The sequence below is a fragment of the Patagioenas fasciata genome, chromosome 1, assembly GCF_037038585.1.
Source record: "Patagioenas fasciata isolate bPatFas1 chromosome 1, bPatFas1.hap1, whole genome shotgun sequence".
In the NCBI taxonomy this organism is placed as follows: Eukaryota; Metazoa; Chordata; class Aves; order Columbiformes; family Columbidae; genus Patagioenas; species Patagioenas fasciata.
This window is the reverse complement of record NC_092520.1, coordinates 121,206,426-121,227,458: the sequence shown is the minus strand read 5'-3', so window position 1 is coordinate 121,227,458 and position 21,033 is coordinate 121,206,426. Positions and strand designations below refer to the sequence as shown.

The 21,033-nt window shown below is 38.7% G+C and overlaps 1 protein-coding gene across 7 annotated transcripts in view; it reads left to right on the top strand.

Moving 5' to 3' along the window:
• INPP4A (inositol polyphosphate-4-phosphatase type I A) overlaps nucleotides 1-17,757 on the top strand; it is a 46,019-nt gene extending 28,262 nt beyond the window's left edge. For 5 of the 7 annotated variants that reach the window (XM_065854011.2, XM_071813614.1, XM_065854001.2 and 2 more), the window contains 5 exons: nucleotides 1,610-1,750; nucleotides 3,280-3,377; nucleotides 4,997-5,109; nucleotides 5,467-5,621; nucleotides 14,741-17,757. In XM_065854011.2, coding sequence (XP_065710083.1) covers nucleotides 1,610-1,750; nucleotides 3,280-3,377; nucleotides 4,997-5,109; nucleotides 5,467-5,621; nucleotides 14,741-14,873 — 640 coding nt within the window. In that variant the 3' untranslated portion in view covers nucleotides 14,874-17,757. Of the gene's footprint in view, nucleotides 1-1,609; nucleotides 1,751-3,279; nucleotides 3,378-4,996; nucleotides 5,110-5,466; nucleotides 5,622-10,852; nucleotides 14,703-14,740 lie in introns of those variants that run through there. The other 2 variants (XM_065854030.2, XM_065854021.2) reach the window with 2 other exon arrangements.
• Nucleotides 17,758-21,033: the final 3,276 nt, after the last annotated feature.

Genomic DNA, 21,033 nt, shown 5'->3' with positions numbered 1-21,033 from the left:
TCCCATCCTCATGTAAAATGGAGTGGGAGTGACCTGTTACAGCTTTATTATGACGGGAAGCATTTACAACAGTGTCAAACTTCAGTTTTGCTGCCTCAGCCAGCTCATGAGCTGGCCTTACACTGGTTTCTGATGGGGCTGGTGGGCCCCTGCAAAAGTTCTTGCCCACAGGGAGCCAATTCATAAATGAGGATTAAGCTGTGGAAGAACAGAGGCCTCGTGGAAGCTGATGTTTTAATGTTTCTGTATTTCAGAGTCTTCAGAATATTTTAGTTTCAAATCTGATTTCTGGAGGAAATTGGGCTTATTCAATTACAGTGTGCTGTACCAAGCTCCACTGAAGCTTTGCCCAGCTTTGTCCACATCTGAAAAAGAGCTAGACTTCTCAAAGATAAAAACGTTTAGAGGAACTTCACTAAGGTTCACATGCAATGAAAAGTGCTGTCGCTGAAGGAGGTCTGCAGTACAATCATGTGTGTTACAGAAGTGGCTGAGACCTATGGAAATGGCTAAGAGCTGACAGAAAACTCCTTTCAAAGAAAATCTTTAGTTGAAACTTGCCATCAGCTATAGGACACTAATCAGCAGGAAACCGGTCTTCATTAGTTTCATGTTTGATTGTGTTGATTATTATTTTGCATGTGTATTTATTTTGGTCCAAATTATTGGAAGCTTTACATTTAGAGGTAAAAATAGGTTTTTGTGCTTTCAGACATAGCATAGGATTTGTGTGTCCGTCCAATGTAAATGTTGGGTAGACCAATTTTGATTGTTTTACTGTACACTTCTCAGAGATCTTTTGCTGCACTTGAAAGTATATGCTATACTTCAGGGTTCTGCCAAGGTATTGCTGCCGATAGGTTAACACGCAGAACACAAAACAGTGACTTCTGTCTTTGCAGTTCCAACACCGGGTAATACGACATACCTTAATCTGCACTGATGTTATGGGATAAGATATGTTGTGTTACCTCACATTTGTCAGGAGATAAAGCATACACAGTGCTCTTTGCAGTAGTACAGCTGACTCAAGGTAAACCGTTGTGCTGCAGGAACAGCTTGAAGGTCTGAGGCATAAAGTTCCTGTGTAAGTGCTTTTGTTAGCTCCCCATTCAATTTATGCTTGGGTCGCTACTACCATTGCTCCAATCGTTCTCAGAAATGTCAGCAATACTTAATGTATCCAAAAAATGTATCCTTTTGTGCATGTGCATTATCACTAGTCTTTATCACTTTAAAATCAAATATACTTTACTCTTGATGAGATGAGGAAAAATTTGGCTTTTTTTTTAACCAAGTTGTACAAGAGCTATAGTGTTAATGAGCAGAGCAAAATCAGCTTTTGTCAGGAAGTTGGCAGATCTGATTGAAATGTCCATGAGGATGTAAAATCAACATTACAGGTTGCTGCAGGTTTGGTTTTGAACTAGAATAGCTTTTCTGCTTAGGAGCAAGCTGTGGCAGTTTCTTAAATTCCTCAGTTTTGACTGATAATTATTTTTTAGTAGTCATATCATGTTCTATATGTTATCCCTCTTTACATAAATAACACATGCTCAGAATGTAGCTTTTTGATCTTTACGTCTAATAGCTGTTTATTTATTTGCAGTGATGGATTTAACGTGAGGATCCCTCTGCCAAGCGCCTTGTTTGATTTGTTGCCGCGAGAGATTCAAAGTGGCATGTTACTGAGGGTTCAGCCTGTTCTTTTCAATGTGGGAATCAATGAGCAGCAAACCCTAGCAGAGAAGTATGTATTCAGTCATGCAAACTCAACCTTAATGGCAGTTCAGCAGCTTCCTGTTCCGATGGAAGTTGTGTCTTTATGGAGTTGCACTGTTGCATTACTAGCAGTGATTCAGTATCTCCCATACATGAGTAAGGGAATATTAAATTAAGCTGTCAAATGCAAAACAAACAAAAGGAGGTCCTTCTTCATATGGCACACAGCTGTGGAGCCCCTTACCTCATGGGTCTGAGTCTAGTGCAGGTTTATGTCTTTCAGAAGTGAATTTTTAGAAGAGGAAATCTATCATGGCATATTTAACACAGAGGTGCTGCTTGTGACCTCTGTGAGTGACAGATCACCAGAGACCGAGAGATCTTTCTGAGTATTGCTGTGTGTTTGCCATCTTGGATTTGCGTTGCCCCCTAGACTCCCTCTTCTGGTCACTGTCAAAAAACAGGATAATGGGCTAAATCAAGGATGTCAAACTCATTTTCCCTGGGGGCCACATCAGCCTCGCATTTACCTTCAAAGGGCCAAATGTAATGTTAGGACTGTATACATGTAGGAGTAGTTACATTTATGCAGTCCTAACATTACATTTGGCCCTTTGAAGGCAACCGCGAGACTGATGTGGCCCCCGGGGAAAATGAATATGACACCACTGCACTAGGTGGACCTTTGTTTTAACATAACCTTGCAGTACTTATATAATGCAACACTGTTTTTGTAAAGCTGCAAAATATTATTATGTAATTATGTTTGCTAGGGAAACTGTTCCGTTTTGAAAGGGCCAGCAGAGCTTTCCTCTTATGGCCATGTCCTGTAAAGGATACATTGACAGAGCTCGGCTCTAATGGAGAACTCCAGTGAAATCAGGCACATGCAGCCTTGGTACCTGGGTGTAGCGTGCAGTATGATGGTGGATGACTATAAAGTCTAACAAAGGCATTCCATCAGTTACTGTTGTCCTTTCTTGCCTATAAAGGGAGCCCAAGGTGACAAGCATAGTTACAGATGTCAACACTGTGTGTATATCTATGTACGTAGATATAATTAGATGAAGAGAATCATGGCATTGTTGACAGTATTTATTACATTAATGGGTTATTACTCCTAGTTCCATAATTCTCACATACATATTTGAAGTCAAAGTTCTTAATCCTATCTGCTGGTATTATGGTTATAATTATAACTAAACTAGTAAATCCATTATTAAAAGTTTGAAATTTGAAAAAATGATTTACCAGATGGGTATTTAATGTTGAAAGAGAGACACAAAAGCTAAAGAATTTTAAATTGCATTTGCTACAAGTTTTTTTTTCACCTCTTTTCCTGCTTTTCCCCTCACACTCATAAATTCTCTTTTTCTCTACTGAATCTCTACAGCACTTCTCTGTTACACTTTACCCTGTATTTGAATGGTTTTGGAATTTCATGGGGTAAATCTTTAAACTGGTTTGTGGTGGTCATGTTGCCAAGTGCAGTTGTGTCGAAGAACAGGAGAAACCCTTGACATTGGGTTTAACTATTCCTTTCTTCACCTTTTAAAGGTTTGGAGACACCTCACTGCAAGAAGTAATTAACATGGAAAGCTTAGTACGGTTGAATTCATATTTTGAGCAGTTCAAGGAAGTTTTGCCTGATGATTGTAAGTATTTGGTAATTAACAGCAAATTTGGTTAAACAGCAAAATCCAAGCTTATTTTTTTCGTTTGTTGGCTTCACGTTAGTTGTTTAAATGTTGATGATACACCAGGATTTGTAACCTCCAAGAAATGAGGCAACTGATGTTTTAATACATTATTACTAAGTAGAGCAGATTCAAGAGGTTTAAAGGTCAGTCTTTTTAACTTTCCTTTTTTAATTTACTTCTCCGCTCTTTCTAAGCGGCATTATGCGCTGTGTACACATGCAGCTAAGCAGTTAGATTGCCAAGAGGGGAAAGCATAGAAGTATGTTTTGTACCTTTTCTGTGGTGATGTATAGAACGTATAAAGTGAAACATACTTTTACATGAACCCTTGTGAAGGGTTTTTTACATTTTACAATTTATCTGTAAAATAGGTGGTTATTATGACCAGCCAGTGGTATAATCTGTGATAAGTACAGGCAAAAGGAAAACCAAATGGATCATTCTAGGGCACAAGATGTCCAGGAAATGTTCCCTTCCAGAACAATACACAAGGAAAGTTGATTCCTGATCCACTGTCCTTGTCCCTGTGCTCTTAGTTCTGACCACCACAGAATTTCTAAGAAGTGAATTACTGTCTTAGCTTCATTAGCTCCTTGTCTTTGTTCCATTAGCTCTCCTTGTCTTTAGAAATACTTGAGGAGATGGTCTGTGCACTCTTTTTGTTTACGGGTATTTCTTGCTAGGTGTAGAGTTCCTGCAGAGCAGACCAGGATACGCACAATGTTGCAAACATACTAATTACTGTCAGAAAAGATGTGGTCCAAAAATTAAAACCTCGTATGTCATCCATGTAGGATACTTTTTGTCACATACTCATTTTTTAGCAGTGTATACCTCCTTATTTATCCAATTTAATTGATGTCCTTGGTAGTTACCCCTTAAAAAAACCCAAATACCTATTTCATGCCTGTCATTGATTGTCTTGACTATCTTGCTACATATTGAAGAGATTATGTGCAACATTTTGAACATATGACTACTGAAAGCACTCTGAAATATTGAAAATTTTCAACTCATTGATTTCCACTTAGTGAAATATTAATTAACAGGCCAAGGCAGTGTAGTGTCCTGTTGGAGAGAGTGTTTATTGCAGTTGAAAACTGGCCATCTTTCGAATTTGAAGTTGAAAATGTGTGCAGAATGTAAAATGGTATCTTCAGAGTTTCTGTAGAGACATGCATGATATCCTGTCACCTCAGCAGGGTGATAATACAGGCAGTTACATGTCTATATACAGTTCTGAACAGCATGTGAAAGCAAGTACATCTGTGCCACACAAACCAAGATACTGTACCATCTTGCTCCCTTTGTTCACTCTGTTGTTGCTATCAGATTCTGAGCCTGGAAAGTTTTAAATAACATAAATGTATATTTCCAATTGAGTTTAATTAAACTGGAATTTATTTTGTTGGTGGTACTAAGTAATTAAGAACTAGATTAATTGTTGTAAGCTTTGATAGTTTCAAGAAAACATGATGGTGTTTGCAACACACAGATAGGAACACTTTCCACTTATCTTTGTGAAAGTGTAAAATACAGATAAATAAGTGGAATTGGTTTTATTTGTTTTATAGGTCTACCTCGATCTCGTAGTCAGACGTGCCTGCCTGAACTGTTAAGGTTTCTGGGACAAAATGTACATGCAAGGAAAAATAAGAATGTTGATATCCTTTGGCAAGCTGCTGAGGTATGTATTAATCTGAGCATCTCTGCATAGTTCAGCTGATTTTCTGTATGCACATGTATTTTTCCCTTTTGTTATTACTGATATGTTCAAATGTCTTCATTTGCTTGAACGTAGCTTGGAAATGCTGCCAGGTTAAACCTCCTCTAGAATGAGACATGGGGAGATAAAATGTGTTTCCACATCAGTATTTTCCCTACAACTCATGTAACAAAAGTTCTTGCTCTCTCATGTATGACAACTTTTGGCATCAAAGTCCTACACAGTATTTGTGTCTGTCTAAGGAGGAACCCAGGCATGCTCTCTGACAGAAGGTTATTTCATGAGGAAGGAATGATGAATTATATATCTTGTTTCTAGATATGCCGCAGACTGAATGGTGTTCGATTTACAAGCTGTAAAAGTGCCAAGGACAGGACTGCCATGTCGGTCACCCTGGAGCAGTGTTTAATCCTACAGCATGAACATGGAATGGCTCCACAGGTCTTCACCCAGGCTCTGGAGTGTATGAGGAGGTAAGAGTTTGACTGTCTCACTTATTCCTAAATGAGGAATCATGCAAACTGCAGAACAGCAATGGTCTCTGTTTCTATCAAGAGAAAAAAAAGCCCAAAAATCAAGGTAAAATAAAGCCAGAAAACTGCAAAGCTGGCAGTTTAGAATTCATCCCTCCCTTGCATGTGTTAGTGAGTTGCGTATGGTAAAGTCGTTGTTACCAGATTTGGATCAGATGGGCTTTAGTTTTCAGTAGTGAATCGGGAGTTTTCAGAGAAGTATGTAAAAATGTGTTTTCAGTTAATGCTGAGCTTACAGAACAGGAAACTGGTGCTGCTTTGAAAGCCGCTTAATGATGAGGTTACCTGAACTGTCATAGCCCTGAGTTTCTTAGTTCTAGATCAGACAGAGTTCTTGGGGATGACATGTCTTTTTTTCTTGAAAACAGAGACACCTGCAGTTTGCACTGGTTTGTCATGTGTATTCTTTAGCAGTGAAACATTGCTCACTGGGCAAAGTGTCAGTATGAGTGTTTCACAATACAGCAACCAAATTTCATCACGATGTGTCGTGTGCTGTTGTCGTATCAATATAATGATGTTCTGTATTCTGAAGCAGCAGAGATGTTTGCAAAATTACTGTACTAAAAAAAAAAAAAATCTGTTTACTGTTGTTCAATGCCTTGTTTCAAGCACTGCTGGAAAACTCCGTAAGTCACATACCAAAAGAAAGGATAAGAAATCTAGCTTTAGTCTTTATCAATGTAGTTCAACAATGCTGTTCAGTCCTGTTTTTCAACATTCACTCTTACCGAATGTACTGTACTGTGTGTCTTCTCACCAAATTCTCAAGAGTGTTCAATTCTCTTATCCTTTCTGTATGTTTTTACTGTTTGACCCTTTCTTACTCTTCGGTTACCTAGAAGGAGAATATCTTACAACACTTACAACTTTTTACACTAATAATTTTTTTTTTATATCTACATCTAATTGGATGTCACTGGACTTTTTTATTTTCACTTTAGCTGCACCTTTTGCTGCATTGTTACAGAGGTAGTACAGTACACGAAAACCATTCAGAGACTAAACCTTGATGTTAGAAACAAAACTTGGAACAGCTTTGTGAGGCAGAAGTTATTAACTTAACTGGAGTTAAGTGGCTCTCCAATATCTTTATTTAAATTTTGCAGCTTGTTGACTTAGACATCTGAAAGAAAAAAAAAAGTTTTGCACAGTTGTCTATTTACTGAGAATGAAAACCAAATGAGTATAATACTGGGAATCTTGTTACTTTAAATTAGTTGGTTTTTTACCGCAGTTGTGGACACAGTAGAGACAGAGGTTATTAATAACATTGTTTTGGACCGTCAGACTGTCAGTTTAATATAACACAGGGTCAGGTAAAATAATGACCCAAAACCCGCATTGCTTTATGTTGAACTACACAGGGATATGGAAGGAGGGCCAATTTAATCAAAACCTTTGGCTTGTGTCTTCTAGCAACATCAGGGGCTTGCTCTGACAGGTGACAGACATGGCTTTCTCTTCTTCTGGTAAATCTTTGACTAAGAGAGGCAGTGCAGAACAAATACTAAGTAGTCCTGAAGGAATGCTAAGATTAGACCGTTCTTCATCACTCTTTCTTCCTCACATCTCATTGCTCTTTGGGGTAGGTGGTTGTGTTTTTAAAATTATTTGCCAATTCTGCTCAGAAAGAAGGGCACAGAATTAACAAAGCTTGATGAAAGAGGTAGGATTATGGAACAAATATGTAGGAGTCCAACTCCACCCAAACCCATTTCAGCCTGGATAGGATGACCTGACCTAGATGACAGAAATAGGAAGCGTAAGGGTAACAAATTACTTTCAGGGCATTGAGAAGATGTGCTTTTTCTTTTAACTTGAATCTTTTTATTTGTGTAACTGTACTGGAGAAGGAAGGCTTGGTTCAGTCTTGAAGACTGCTGAAGTTTCTGGGGCAGTTGGAAGGACAGGAAAGAAGTACTATTAAGTTGTAGGACTCAAAGATGTATTTCATCTCTACTGGTAATTTTCCAGAGAAGAAAAGCATCCTTGCTTACACTCTTCTTGAAAAATCAAGAAAGCACCTTCTTCTTCCACATGACGTTGGTCTTCAGAGGTGTAAGTTCCCATTTACTCATCCTCAGGGACTTCCTTTCCTTCCTAGTCTTGTGATAAGTATGTATCCGTGATAATTATATTAAGTGAGTATGGGCATCAGGGAGAGAACACTGAGTGACCGTTATAGATTCTTGTAGCAATTCAGAGGTACAAGTTTGTGGCTTTCACCTTAGGAACAAATATGCTATTAGAATGAACTCACTTTTCTTTAAATAAGTTGCAGCTTTTCCAATCCCAAATTGAATATATGGTAACTCACAGCCTACAAATAGTGAAATAATGATGATGTGGCTGGAAGTCCAAGCTACAGAGGAAATTAATACCTGGCCAATAAAGGCAACTCAAGAATCAAAGTCCAACTGGATCATGTAGGCTCTTCCATCCACAGCGATACCAACACCCAGCACTAGACCCATGACTCCCTGCCCTCCCTGTACCAGATTGCTGTCCTGTCAGATACACCAGCGGAGCTGTTTGTGGGAATATGCTCTAATCCAGATTCAGTTAAAATCAGCCTGGGTAGCAAAATCCTTTACACGTTTAAGGTAGCCTAGCTCATTTTCATTAAACCAATTAGGAAGTTGTGACACAAGCAGTTCAGACAACAGAGGAGAGCTGTCTCTGATATGGACTCTTAAAAAGCAGCTGGAAATGGGGTGAGAGAAATAATCACTTTTAGCTGCCTTGGTGCTGAGTAAAAAGACTACATAGACTAAAAGACTACATAGTCATGTTTGGATATGACTACCCACTGCAGTAAAACTACCATGATAAAAAGTTTGGTCGAACTTCTTCACTGGTTGACCTCCTTTAAGAATAAAATTGTGGTGGGTTGACCTTGGCCATCTGGCAGATGCCCACCCAGCCACTCTCTCACTCCCCCTCAACACAATGGGGAGAAAATATGATGAAAAAGCTCATGTGTTGAGATAAAGATAGGGAGATCCCTTGCCAGTTACTGTTACAGGTAAAACAGACTAAACTCAGAGAAAATTGTTGTATTGCAAATAGATTTGGATGGTAAGAAACAAAGACAAAAATTGAAACACCTTTCCTCCACAACTCCTTTTGTCCCAGGCCCAGCTACTTCACTCCTTTGTTCCCACCTCCTCTATCTCCACCCCACAGTGAGCAGTGCACAGGGAATGGGGAACGGGCATTTGTGGTCAGTCCACAACATCTCCTCTCTGCTGCTCCTTCCTCCTCACAATGTTCCCCCACTCCAGCATGGATCCATCCCACAGGCTGCAGCCCTTCAAGACAAACCTGCTCCTGTGTGGGCTCCTCACAGGCTCCTGTTTCCTTCAGGAAATATTCACCTGTTCCACCATCGGGTCCTCCACAGCTGCAATGTGGATACCTGCTCCACTGTGGTCATGTCCACAGCTGCAGGGGAATCCCTGCTCCAGCACCTGGGGCACCTTCTTCCCTCCTTCTCTGACTTTGGTGCGCACAGGGCTGTTTTTCGCATCGTTTCCTGTCACTTCTCACTGCTGTGCAGTGTTTTGCCTTTTTTTTAGGCACGTTTTCCCCAAGGCACTGCTATCGCAGCTGAAGGGCTTGGCTGTGCCTGTGGTGGGTCCGTTTGAGTCAGCTGGAGCTGGTTGTGTCCAGCATGGGGCAGCCCCGGCATCTTCTCACAGAGAGGATTCCCATACGCAAGCTGGATGAGCAGTGAATTTGCTTCGTCTCTTTATCCTGGTCCTCTCCTAGAGATAGTCTGCTGATTGATGTTTTGATTTAAGACACTGCACAATTTGGTATATTTAGTATTTTCAAAAGGTGACTTTTCGCCCCTCGATTGGAAACATCTTCATGGGGCAACAGTGACAAGGAAAGCACTTTCCAGCTCTTGACTCCATTTCCACTGTTTGTGTCTGTGCATATGTCTTTGTGTAAAGCTGTCGTTTTTGAGCCTTTCCTCTTTCTTTCCCTCTCCAATTGTTTTACTTCCTTATCTATATCCTAAACCACTTCTCTTCCTCCAGACTGTTCTGTTTCGGCTTTATCCATCACCTTCCAGTCAACATCCGTTTCCCACTTACTGATTCTCCTGACCACAAACACCCCTCCCTTCCCCTCCAAAGAGAATTGGGATTTGTGGGCATCGCAGATTCAATCTGCCCTTATCCAGTGTAGTCACCAGGAGTGAAAACATAATCCAGATCAGAAATACAGTTGGTTTAGCTCTCTGCCCACCTAATTCCATTTGACTTGAAGTATCACTGATATCTGAAGGCTACTTTTCTCTTTGACCACCTCTAGAATATCTCTGATGTCTTCCAAGGCATTCTCTGTTGGTTACCTAACCTCACGTATCACCTGTTATGGATGAAGTGAGTGCACTCAGTCTAACAGGGTCAGACTCACAGATTGCATTTAGTTGTTGCTTTTTAAACTAAAAATAGAGTTGGACTGCACAGGGTGTCAGAGTGATCCAAAATGAAACACCACACTACAAAGCCTTAGTCTAATGAGATGGGCTCTACAGCGTGTCTCGCCTTCACATGCATATATTGAGGCACTTCACAAACATGGGGTTTGGAAAGCATATTGATACACATTTGAATTCATGTTGAAGCAGAAAAGTAAGTGGGTGGTTTGGGGTTTTTGTTTGTATATTGAGTAGGTAGTTATGAAGTTAAATTATTTCACTGCAGCCTACATGGAAAGATGTTTGAAAGGGTCAAATACCACAATGGTTATTCATGTTCAGCTTGCTTTTCAGAGCTCCACTTCTTTGCAGCATGTGGAAGCATGGCAGAGCAGCATGGGATATTGTTGCTTAGTAATCTGAAAGAATGAACATGGAAAACCATTTATGTTCAACCTACATGTGTTTATTTTCAGTAAACTACAGTACTTCTTTCTTATTTTTCTCTTTTATTCTCTTTCCCTCTCCTTATTTCTGTAATTATGCTGATACATATTTTTGAGATGTTTTTTTCCACTCTTTCTTTACTTCATCTTCTGGTTTTGTTGTGCTTTCTTCCATGTTTTTTCATTTTCTCGACCACCTTGTGTTACCATCTCTTTTTATACATTCATTTGCATGTCCGTCTTCCTTTCTGTTTTATTTTCCCTCCTCCCAACCTTCTTCCTTTTCACAGCATTGGAACACGGGAGGTAGTCACCCAGAAGAACTTGAGTGGCTTGGTGCCCATCCGAGATTTCAGACTAGATCCCAGCCTTCTCTACTCTATTCCTTTACTAGCTCTCAGCCCCAATTTACTGATTGTGTGGCTGTTTCTGAGCATAGCATACCTGGTGGCCAGATTACGTTGCAAGTGAAGATAAAGATGATTTAAACAAACAAAAAAAAGTGCTTGAATGTGTATTGCCACTTGGTACCTGCTGGACAAAGGAATGTGTCATAGCATTGTCTGCCAAGAATTATTATGCCTTACAATTTTACGTTTCTATTGTACTAAACTGTAAATATACATCAAATTATTTTATCAAAAAGAATTGTATTGAAACTTTATTGTTCTGCTTTCAGTGCTTGTAACATAGTATGACATTGGCCTGTTACCTCGTTACTTTAGCCGGCCTGAAGATCCAAATATAGTTTTGTGTTACTTGTTTCATGTATTCCAGAGAAAGGAACTCTATCTGAAAGATTTTGTATCTTTTTGTATATTTAAGGTGTATGCTAATCTTGCCTTTCATTTTTACGAGGTATGAAGAGAAAAATAAAAACATGGGTGGGGTTTATAAGAAATTATAAGAAATTTATTTAAAGAAATAGACAAATTTCTACCTTTGTTTCAAAGCATAATATCCAAATTCCACTACTGAACAGTTTGTAGAACCATAGTCTTGTTCCTTTCTCATGGTTAAGTATGTTCCAATAGACTAGTGTACCCTCTCAAAAAACAACTTGCGGTGCGCTGCATGCAGGATTATTTCATTCTGTTTGTAGATCTGCATTTTGTAATGTATTGAAGACATAAAGAGAATGACTTGTGGTTAGGGAGAAGATGTAATTGGCATTAGCCTGCTAATGATCCATTATCTGTTTCAGGTGCTTTGTTATAGAATTTAGTCTGAAACAGGGCCATTATCATCCTAGAAGATACTGGCCTTTAATATTTCAGGCAAGAGGAGGGAGGTATCAGTTAGCTCCTCTAGTAGGTTGGCTTGAGATTTTCCGTTGAGCTTTGTTTTAATTACACTAGACTAAATATTACTGTTATTTCCATTTATAAGCGTTTGACAGCTTTAATAAATTATGATGTTGATAGTGACTTAGAGATAAATGAATGATGGTTAAGTTAACATTTATTTAAGTGGTGAGACTAAAGCAGCTTACCTAGTTTAGTCATGCAGAATAATTACAGATGAAATTTAATAATCATTTATATATTGCACCAAACTGTGAAAGGCCTATTTAAACCAAAAGATTTTGTTGATGCTGTGGTCTGGCAGAGCTTGGCAATAGCAATAGCTGATCAAAAAACCTAACCTCATTTAATGTAGTTTGCTAAATTCATAAAGGGATTTACTTCGCTTGGTGCCTGAGATGACAGAAAAGTGGGCTTCTGAGGAGAATTCTTCTAGTACTGTGATTTCTATTTTCTACTATTATTAACTCACTCAAAAAACATAGGTAGCTATAGCTTTTATTAGCAACTTCAATGAAATTTGAAAGTTTCTGAGAGAGGTAAGCTTAAAAAAAAAAAGCACAGAATAAAAATCAGAATAAAATCCTAAAGTTGCTGGATATTCTAACTAAAAAAAAAGTATGTGGTTATATTTGTGTCTTTGTGAAATCAGACTGTACAGTACACTATCTCCTGGTGTTTTTCCTCACTATTTTTCCAATTTTGTTTTTAAAAGAAAAAAAAAAGACATGCACATGTATTTACATTAATATATTTAAGCATGTATCATATTTATTTTTAGTTGCAGTGAATTTAGGTAAAGCCTTGCAGCTGATGAGATTTAAAATCATGGTACGATGGTATTGGACATATCTATGTCCTTTGCTAATATCTAATACCACTGTGTCTCCGTACAAGTTATCTCTTCTTTCTGAAAAGCACTGGTTCATTTGTTTTGAGTACCAAAATCTACCTTTTTACCAAGCAAACAAATGTCAGGTTGGACTGTGGCCTCATTTTCGCAGTGTGATTGGGTGTCCTGGATTCAGTCTCACACAATGTGAAAGTAACTTTAGTAGGTGTATCTCCACTCAACTCCCTGAGATTATTGATCTGTTTAATTATTAATTCGTGTGAAGGCTTTGCTAATTACTGTCATTAGGGTTGCAGTAAGTCCACCCTTAAATTCGTCAAGAATGAAAGCCTAAGCTTTTTGAAAATAATGTGTTTTTTTTTTTCTTTTTTGTCTTAAACTTTGGTGGGGACAAGTTTTCATCACTTTTCTTCCTTAGCTTGATCTCTGCCTTTGTTCAGGCATTCAGATTTAAAATGCTGTAGTGCACACCGCTTACATGCCTCCAGCAGAAGAAACGTGGCACATGAAATGGTGTGTGAAATACGTCTTTGTCACCATCTCTGTGGCCCAGCTGTGCCACAGGGAGACGTGCACTAGCCAGATGCAGTGGAATGAATTATTAAAATAATTATTCCATTTGGAGTGAAAATGCTCATCTAGCATCCCAGATTTGCTAGTTAAACAAGTTTTTCTTAGATCTCTGAAGTATAATTTGTGCAAATTTTTGATGGAACTATTTGACCATGACAGCCTTGGCGGGGGGGGGGGGGGCTGTAAAACATGACACAATACCATAAAAATAGTGTCATCACATATGATCCATTCTGTTTTAAAAGACATGCACAGAATGTGCTCCAGAGACAAATTTCAAACTTACTTGAACTGTTCCTGAAAGCAAAAAGTTACAATTTTTTATGAAGTCAAACTAAGTGGTACATGCAGAACACAATTATAGTCAGTCAGTTTGATTAACCAAAATTAGAAGAACAATGAGGTCCGCAAGAAAACTTTCAAACTGAACCAGAATCCAAACCCTCCTTTTGAATGAGATGACCACAGTCTACCTGGTGGATGCTGCAGCCATCTCCAAGACAGGACACTTCCACCATCAGATGGTGTACTGTACACTTTGCCGTAAAGTTCTACTCTTCATTGTTTAGGTTTCGGTTCTCTATCAGGGAAAGACATCCTCCTACAAGCCTAAATTGATTTCTAATATATATTTTAAAGATAGTGCTTCCTCTTTGTATGTCTGTTTTTGAATATAATCAAAGGAACTGTGGAGTAGATTTACAAGTGTAAAGAAGCCTTATAACTGGAGTAGTTTTTTATTGTAGCACAGAACCTCTTTGTAATGTGGGGCAGTTGCACCAAAACGTTGGGTAAAAATTAAATTTCTCACAGCTTTGTTTCATTGGGGTGATGACTGTCAACACAGCCAATCTTTTTTGCACTCAAAGCTGATATTTCGTGATTAAGATTTTTTTTTAGAGTATGTTGGTTTTCAAGTCAGTTTATGCATGGAGAGATAATGGGAAAGTCATTATTTTTGTATCAGCTCTAATCTTTAAGTACTGATAATACTGACATACATGGAACAGTAAAATTCCTTTAAAGCTCTTATTGAGAGATCAGCAGTTTTTCAGCTTAATATACTAATAACTTAGCAGAACTGCTTTTAAGCAATCTCGTGGGATCCCTTGTGCAATGAAGTGGCATGTGAACTCCACAACGGTACACCCTGAAATACATGAAACCGTCGTGAAAGAACTTTTTTCAGTAGATGCACTGCTGCTTTTTACAAATGCAAAACTAGCGATCAGACATAGCATGTATCCATTCTGTGTGCTTCTTACTAGCAGTGAATGATGAGTCATCATTTTAAATATTTGCAGTGGCAAATTAATTAAATGCTCATTAAGTATAACCAGCTTTTTGTTAATGCTATAAAATAACCAGTTCATTTCATCTTAGTTTAAGTCTTTTTTTTTTTTTCTTTTTTACTGCTGTCATTTTTTGTGCTTGTTTTTTTTCCCCAGTGAGGGTTGTCGGCGAGAAAATACAATGAAGAATGTTGGATGTCGCAAGTATGCATTTAATTCCCTGCAACTGAAGGCTTTCCCAAAGTATTACAGGCCTCCAGAAGGAACTTATGGAAAAGTTGAAACATAAGCATCCTATGTCCTTTAATTGCTGTTCCATTCAAACATGTGGATACACTCTAGATTAATACATGATTTTGTCATCCAGAAGAGATCAATAACCTTTTCGTACGTTTCACTAGGTTACACAGAGCATGTTACCTACAGAATTGGAATCTATAGAACAATTATTCTGACACCTTAGCTTGAGAATAGTGTGATGACTCTCTGCCCATTTAAATAGCCTTCAGTGTTTGTAAGATGAACAGATATTGTGCTACTTAATAATTACCTATATGCAAATAGTTAGGTACCTCCTGGATGGGCAAGGACTCTAAGAATGGCATTTAGGCAGCTGTTTCACATGACATCTTTTTATACTGAGTTAACTTGAGATTGAGCTTTTCATAAACTTTTTAAAACTGAGAGTAAAACTCTGAAGTTGTAAATAAAAAGGGATTGGATCCTAGACAGTCTAATAGCTGTAGAATGCATTGTTACAATCATGAAACCGAAGTTTAACTTTTTAAAATTAATCAGCACAATAAAAACCAGGAGTACAAATTGTTTCACTGTATATAGGATGCCATCTTCGTATATTAAATCAACAATATATACAAGCCCATGCATATGAGGTCTAGTTTCTAGTTCCGTCCAAATAAAACAAATTATTGTCTTGGGCAGATCAGGACTTGGGCACACATCTTAACTGATTTTAAAAAGTATTTCAAAACCATAATGACACTTAATTATTAATGCCAGCAACTGTTCCCCCTGCCCTTCCCTACTAGAAGGCAAGTGCAACAAGCAAGTTGCTAATGTTGCATGTGACATGTTCAGGATGTTCCATGATATTGTACATTAATTCACACATTTTTACCCATGGGTTTTTATATCACTTCTGGATTGTAAGCATTAGTATCTTGGGGTGTTACCTTTTTTGATTGGTATTTGATTTTTTTTTCCATATCAATTTTGTATGCCAACAGAAAAGTGCTCAAAGTGCCCAGTGCCATCCCCGTTACTTCATAATCAAAACTGGTTTCTGTTTAGCTTTGCATTTTACCTGGGTAGATGTTCGGAATCCCAGAGTGGGAGGAAAGTACAACTGTTTTCAGAGTATTTCCGAGGAAGGTGGCAATGCCCTGTATTGATAGAAGGGAACTGCTCGTGTGCTAATGCATGAGAACTGCAGATGTTTTCTAGCTTATGACTAAGGAGATCAGTTGGATATCGTTTGATAAAAAATGTTCAACAGATCTCCTCAGAAAGGATCCCCAAAGAATGACTTTGAAGCTAAAACACCTTTTTAAAAAGCAGCTCAACATTATTTCCAAATTTTAACAAGATTAAGTCACCTCTAGCTAGCTTTATTCAGCACACTATGCCCTTTTCCTTCTTGGTTTCTAAGCATATAAGCTTTAGAATAGAAAAGTCTGCCCATTTATTCTGGTGAGAGTAGCAACAGCCAGGTAAGTATATGGCTGTTTTCTGATTTCTTTCGCCCTCTCACTGATGTTTGTCTGTGCTGTCACTGCTCTATCAATCAGTCATGTCCATTCTGCTCCCATGTAGGTTTGGGGGTTCCAGATCTAGCAGTTTTTGCATTTTGCTTTTTTCAGTTTAACCCTGAGCAGCGTGTCACAAAGCCAGGTCACAGAGGTCTGCTGAACTAGGTTGTTACTGTTCCTTCATTCTCTCTAGAATAAAAACTTACTAAACACTGTGCAAATCCAATGTATTGTTGTACCTATCCCAGGTCTGAACAAATCATCTACAGTAGAAAAGTCCCTTGGAAACTCTACAAACCCTCTACGCCAATTAATAAATGAGAGTTGATTTTATTTTATTGCTAATGTGTAAACAAACACGTGGTGAAAAACATTTGAATGGGATATCTTTCCACGTTAGTCCATTAGTTCTGCTTAACCTCAGCCCATTATTAAATGTTACATTTATTTTTGTATAAACTATACTCTTTATATCCCTTAGTTTTTATGAGTTGATAATTTTATTTTGTATATTTTAAACATAGTTAATTATATTTTAAGTCCTATATTGTTACACTAAAAATATTCCGATGTTCAGCTTCAGAAGAAAATAACGAGAGATCTATTGTAACAATTAGCAGAGCCACTCTCTTAGACTGTGGCCAACAAACATTAGAACTACTCTAGAACTTAGCGATCCTTTGTTTATTTTGTATACCAGTGTCATCGGAAGAAGTTGCAGGATTTTGTACGTGCATGGTTTTTGCTCACCTTTTTAAAGTGGTGGAATACCGATCTCAAGTACTGCATTATTTTGTTTAAAATATTCTGATTTCAGTATGCTTATATGTACAACGTCGTCATCCAGCTAGCATTTTATAGATACAACATGGTTGTTACAAGCTCGTCGACGGGCTTGTTTAAAGGGCGGAATGAACCGTAAGATCTCGAGCAGTTCATCAAAAAACTGTGAAACTTGAAATCCACATAGGACGCTTCACCAGGGTGAAGTAAGCTTTTCTGTTGCACAGGAGAGACAAATTTAAGGATTACTGTAAAGTGAAGTTCTGTCTAATGTTCTTTTTTGAGTACATTTTTTAAATTATAAAACATACAAAGGTAAAAAAAAACTGTTGCCAAGTATGTTCTGTGTATGTTCTGTGAAAGTACCTACAGCACAGTTGCCTTTTGTTTCATTTATACATGTAAAATTATTGTATAATACAACACTGTTTTGTCCCAACACAACTGTATTTGCCAAGCTTTGTGCATTGAAATATTTTATTTATTTGTTTTTGGGCAGTATTAATATATCATAAACATATGGCTACTGTTTTATATATTCTAGTTCATCAAATCCATGTATGCTGTAAATGTGCTAGTCTTTAGGATGAAAACCAATAAAGAACTGACAAGAATAACAAATGACGGCTTACTTCTAATGTGTTTATGGTAAATTAAAAACGCTTTCAGGTTTCTTGGTTTGATATGTTGTATTTGCTGGGGAATATATTAAGTTGTGTATGGGGATATTTTGTAGAGATCTGCAAGTCAGGAAGTAGTTACCCTGCTAAAGGACAGCTGCTATCAATTTTCTGTAATAAAGTCAGGCACCAGTTTGTCCCACACTCTAATCATTCAGCAGCAACAGTTAAAGCAGCAGTATGAAATATTTTTTAAAAATTTTATATACTTTCTCCATGAATCTTCTATGAGACCTTACTGAGCGTCATTGAATGTTTTTCACTCTTCCTTCTATTAACAGAATTCCTTCTCTGCTGCTGTTTCCACTTCAGCCAACTCTTCCCTCCGGCAGCTTTGGTGGTTGTGCTGCTTTTCAGCAGGGATAGGTTGTCATTGTTGATTGTCATTCTGATTTCAGGTTAAATAAATTTTATATAATGGTGTAACAGACAATAATCCAGAGCATTCTGGTTTTTATGAAATAGAAAGAAAACAAAAATATAATGCTGCTGTCACTGGATGTTTGAGAACTGCCCAATACCATTTTATTTGCACGGCAGAGGACAGAGGGCCACAGGTGGGGCTCAATGAATTAGTTTTTCTTGTTACATAGAAAGAAAAACAGTACCAGGGGAAAACCCACACTGCTTTCATTCAACATGCAAAAAGAGAAGATGCTTGACAGCTAGGAATTCCTAAATTGCAAGTGCACAATACATATACATACATGTGTGCATATCTACATTTCGAAATTTTTAAATTGGTGTCAAAAAAGTATCCACCAGTGTTCTTTTTAATTTAAAAAGGTGAGGAGTTTAAAAGATGGTTGAAAGTTTAACATCTTTAAAAGGCATTCTGAGCTAGTAGAGAAATTGTCACTTGTTTGAGACTGATGTACGTGTCTCCATAAAGACTGTTCCACTCAAAACTCAAGACAACCGTGAAGTCGGGTGGCCTGTGGAACTGGATGATGGGCACGTGTGATCGTAGGCTGTAAATGGTGCTGCGGGCAGCAATGGTCGCGTGTGCTGGTGTGGAACTGGAACCTGCTCCATCTCTTCACCATGGCTTCCGCTGTAGGACAGTCTTCAGGCAGGACATGAAGCTCTGGAACAGCCTTCTCTGTATGGGCACTAACTTCAGAATGGCTTACTTGGTGTCACAAAAGTAACATCTTAAAGTTGAAACACGTACTCTGACAAAAGAGAGGAAACTATAATAGATGCAACACAAAAAAATGCACGAGATACTAGAAGATCATGGAGAATACAGCAAATAGCAAAACGCTTGTTTAAACCAGGAAAAGAGTCCTCATCAGAAGAAATGGTAGGTAATTTTGGTGACCAAGAGTAAGCTTTTTCAGACGTTTTCAGTTTGTGGATTTCTAAACATTTCTAAGATTCACCTCAGAAATTTTGTATCTACATATTGTTGCCGACTGCATGGGGGTTTGTTTAAGATAGCTCTCTGATGAGTAACAAGACTTTCAGGCTATGAATGGGAAAGCTTAACTCAACAACATCTTTTTCTCACATTATTTTAAATGTCTGGCGAACATTCTGCCAATTAATGGAATATTTTGCCCATTGCAACTGAGTCCCTTTAGCAGTATGATGGTGACATGTGGAGCTGTGTCCTGCTTTATTCAGTAGTGTCCAACATTATCAGTTGATGGCATGAAAACACAGTTTTTAAGAGCCTGTTATCCCTGCCAATCATCCCATATTTTTATTAAGTCACGCCAATATTATATGTTATTTGCCAGGCTTGCCCTATGATTTCTGATGTTTTTGATATTCCGCACAGCCTTCAGCATCAAGTTCTTATTTTTTTGTGGTGGCTACTGGTGCATATACCTGAAGTATTCAGAATGTGAAGTTTTGCAAATCTCTTATTTTACACCATTAAGGAACATACTTTACATTCCCTAATGTAATTTGTTGTATTTGGTCTGTGTAGTCCAAATACTTGGGAAAATGTGCTGTTTACTACTGATGTGTATCATTTTGTACCTAACCCCAAATCACGATGCTTGTTGACTGTTCCTGAGCAGGCTCGAGGAGCCTTCCCAAAGTCCCCAACAGCAGCTGTAACCCCAGACTAGATCACTCAACCTGGACTCGGTCACTGCCCATCAAGCTCACTGAATGTTATGTTATTCGTAAAGTTGAAAAGTCAAGAGAGATTACACTGGCCAGTGGGAAAGGCATTACCTGGAACATGAAGAAATTACACTGTGGCTGGAACTGGCGATCTGGGGTGGGAATGGTTTTGTTTGCTTTGTGTTCCCATCAGAGTCATTAGAAAACTTCCCTGCTGAAACTACACAGGGATTCCTGGCATAAACCTTTGGAAGTATGACCCCATCAGATGGTGGGGGGAAAAGTTTTAGAAAATTCTCAATCTAATACAAAGTTTTAATGATAAGGAATATAGAACTGGAATATAAAAGTTACTTATCCACAGGACCTTCAGATCAGCCCTGATGCTGGTAACTACAATGTGTGCTTAGTTGCCTCGATCTCCCACTTCACACAAGCTCATAAAGCTTTTCCAGTGTATCAAAGCATAAGTAAAAACCTCATTGCTGCTGAGGCCTTGCGTGAGTTGTGCCTACATACCAGTATGATGCAGAGAAACTCACACGATTTAAATCCAGTCAGAATGGATGCAGTTTATGCATTTACTCATGATGTAATTAGCCAGGGATTGGTGCAGAATGAAAGTAACAGGAACAGGAGTAATTGGCAAAATTATTATCCAGGAGCAAAGAACTGCTGTACCTTGGCAGTTCCTGCAGCAGGGAGGCCTGGCAGGTATATTATACCTCCCCAAAGCCAGGAATGAGCATGATGCTGTTAAGCTATGAAAAACTCTGATGGGCCCACGTGCGCGTGAGCAAGCAAATGCGGGAGATTGGGGTGCACCAGATGCTCAACACGTGAAGTGAGAATAGCCATTACCCTGGCAGGGCCCTTTTACACTGAGGGTGGTGAAACACTGACCCAGGTTGCCCAGAGAGGTGGTGGATGCCCCATCCCTGGAGACATTCCAGGCCAGGCTGGACGGGGCTCGGAGCAACCTATCTAGTTGAAGATGTCCCTGCTCATTGCAGGGGGTTGGACTAGATGAGCCTTGAAGGTCTCTTCCAACACAAACCATCTTATTCCGTGATAACCGCTCCTCCCGTAGTCGCCCGTTTACCCCGCCCCCGCGCGACGGTCCGTTGAAAAGGAG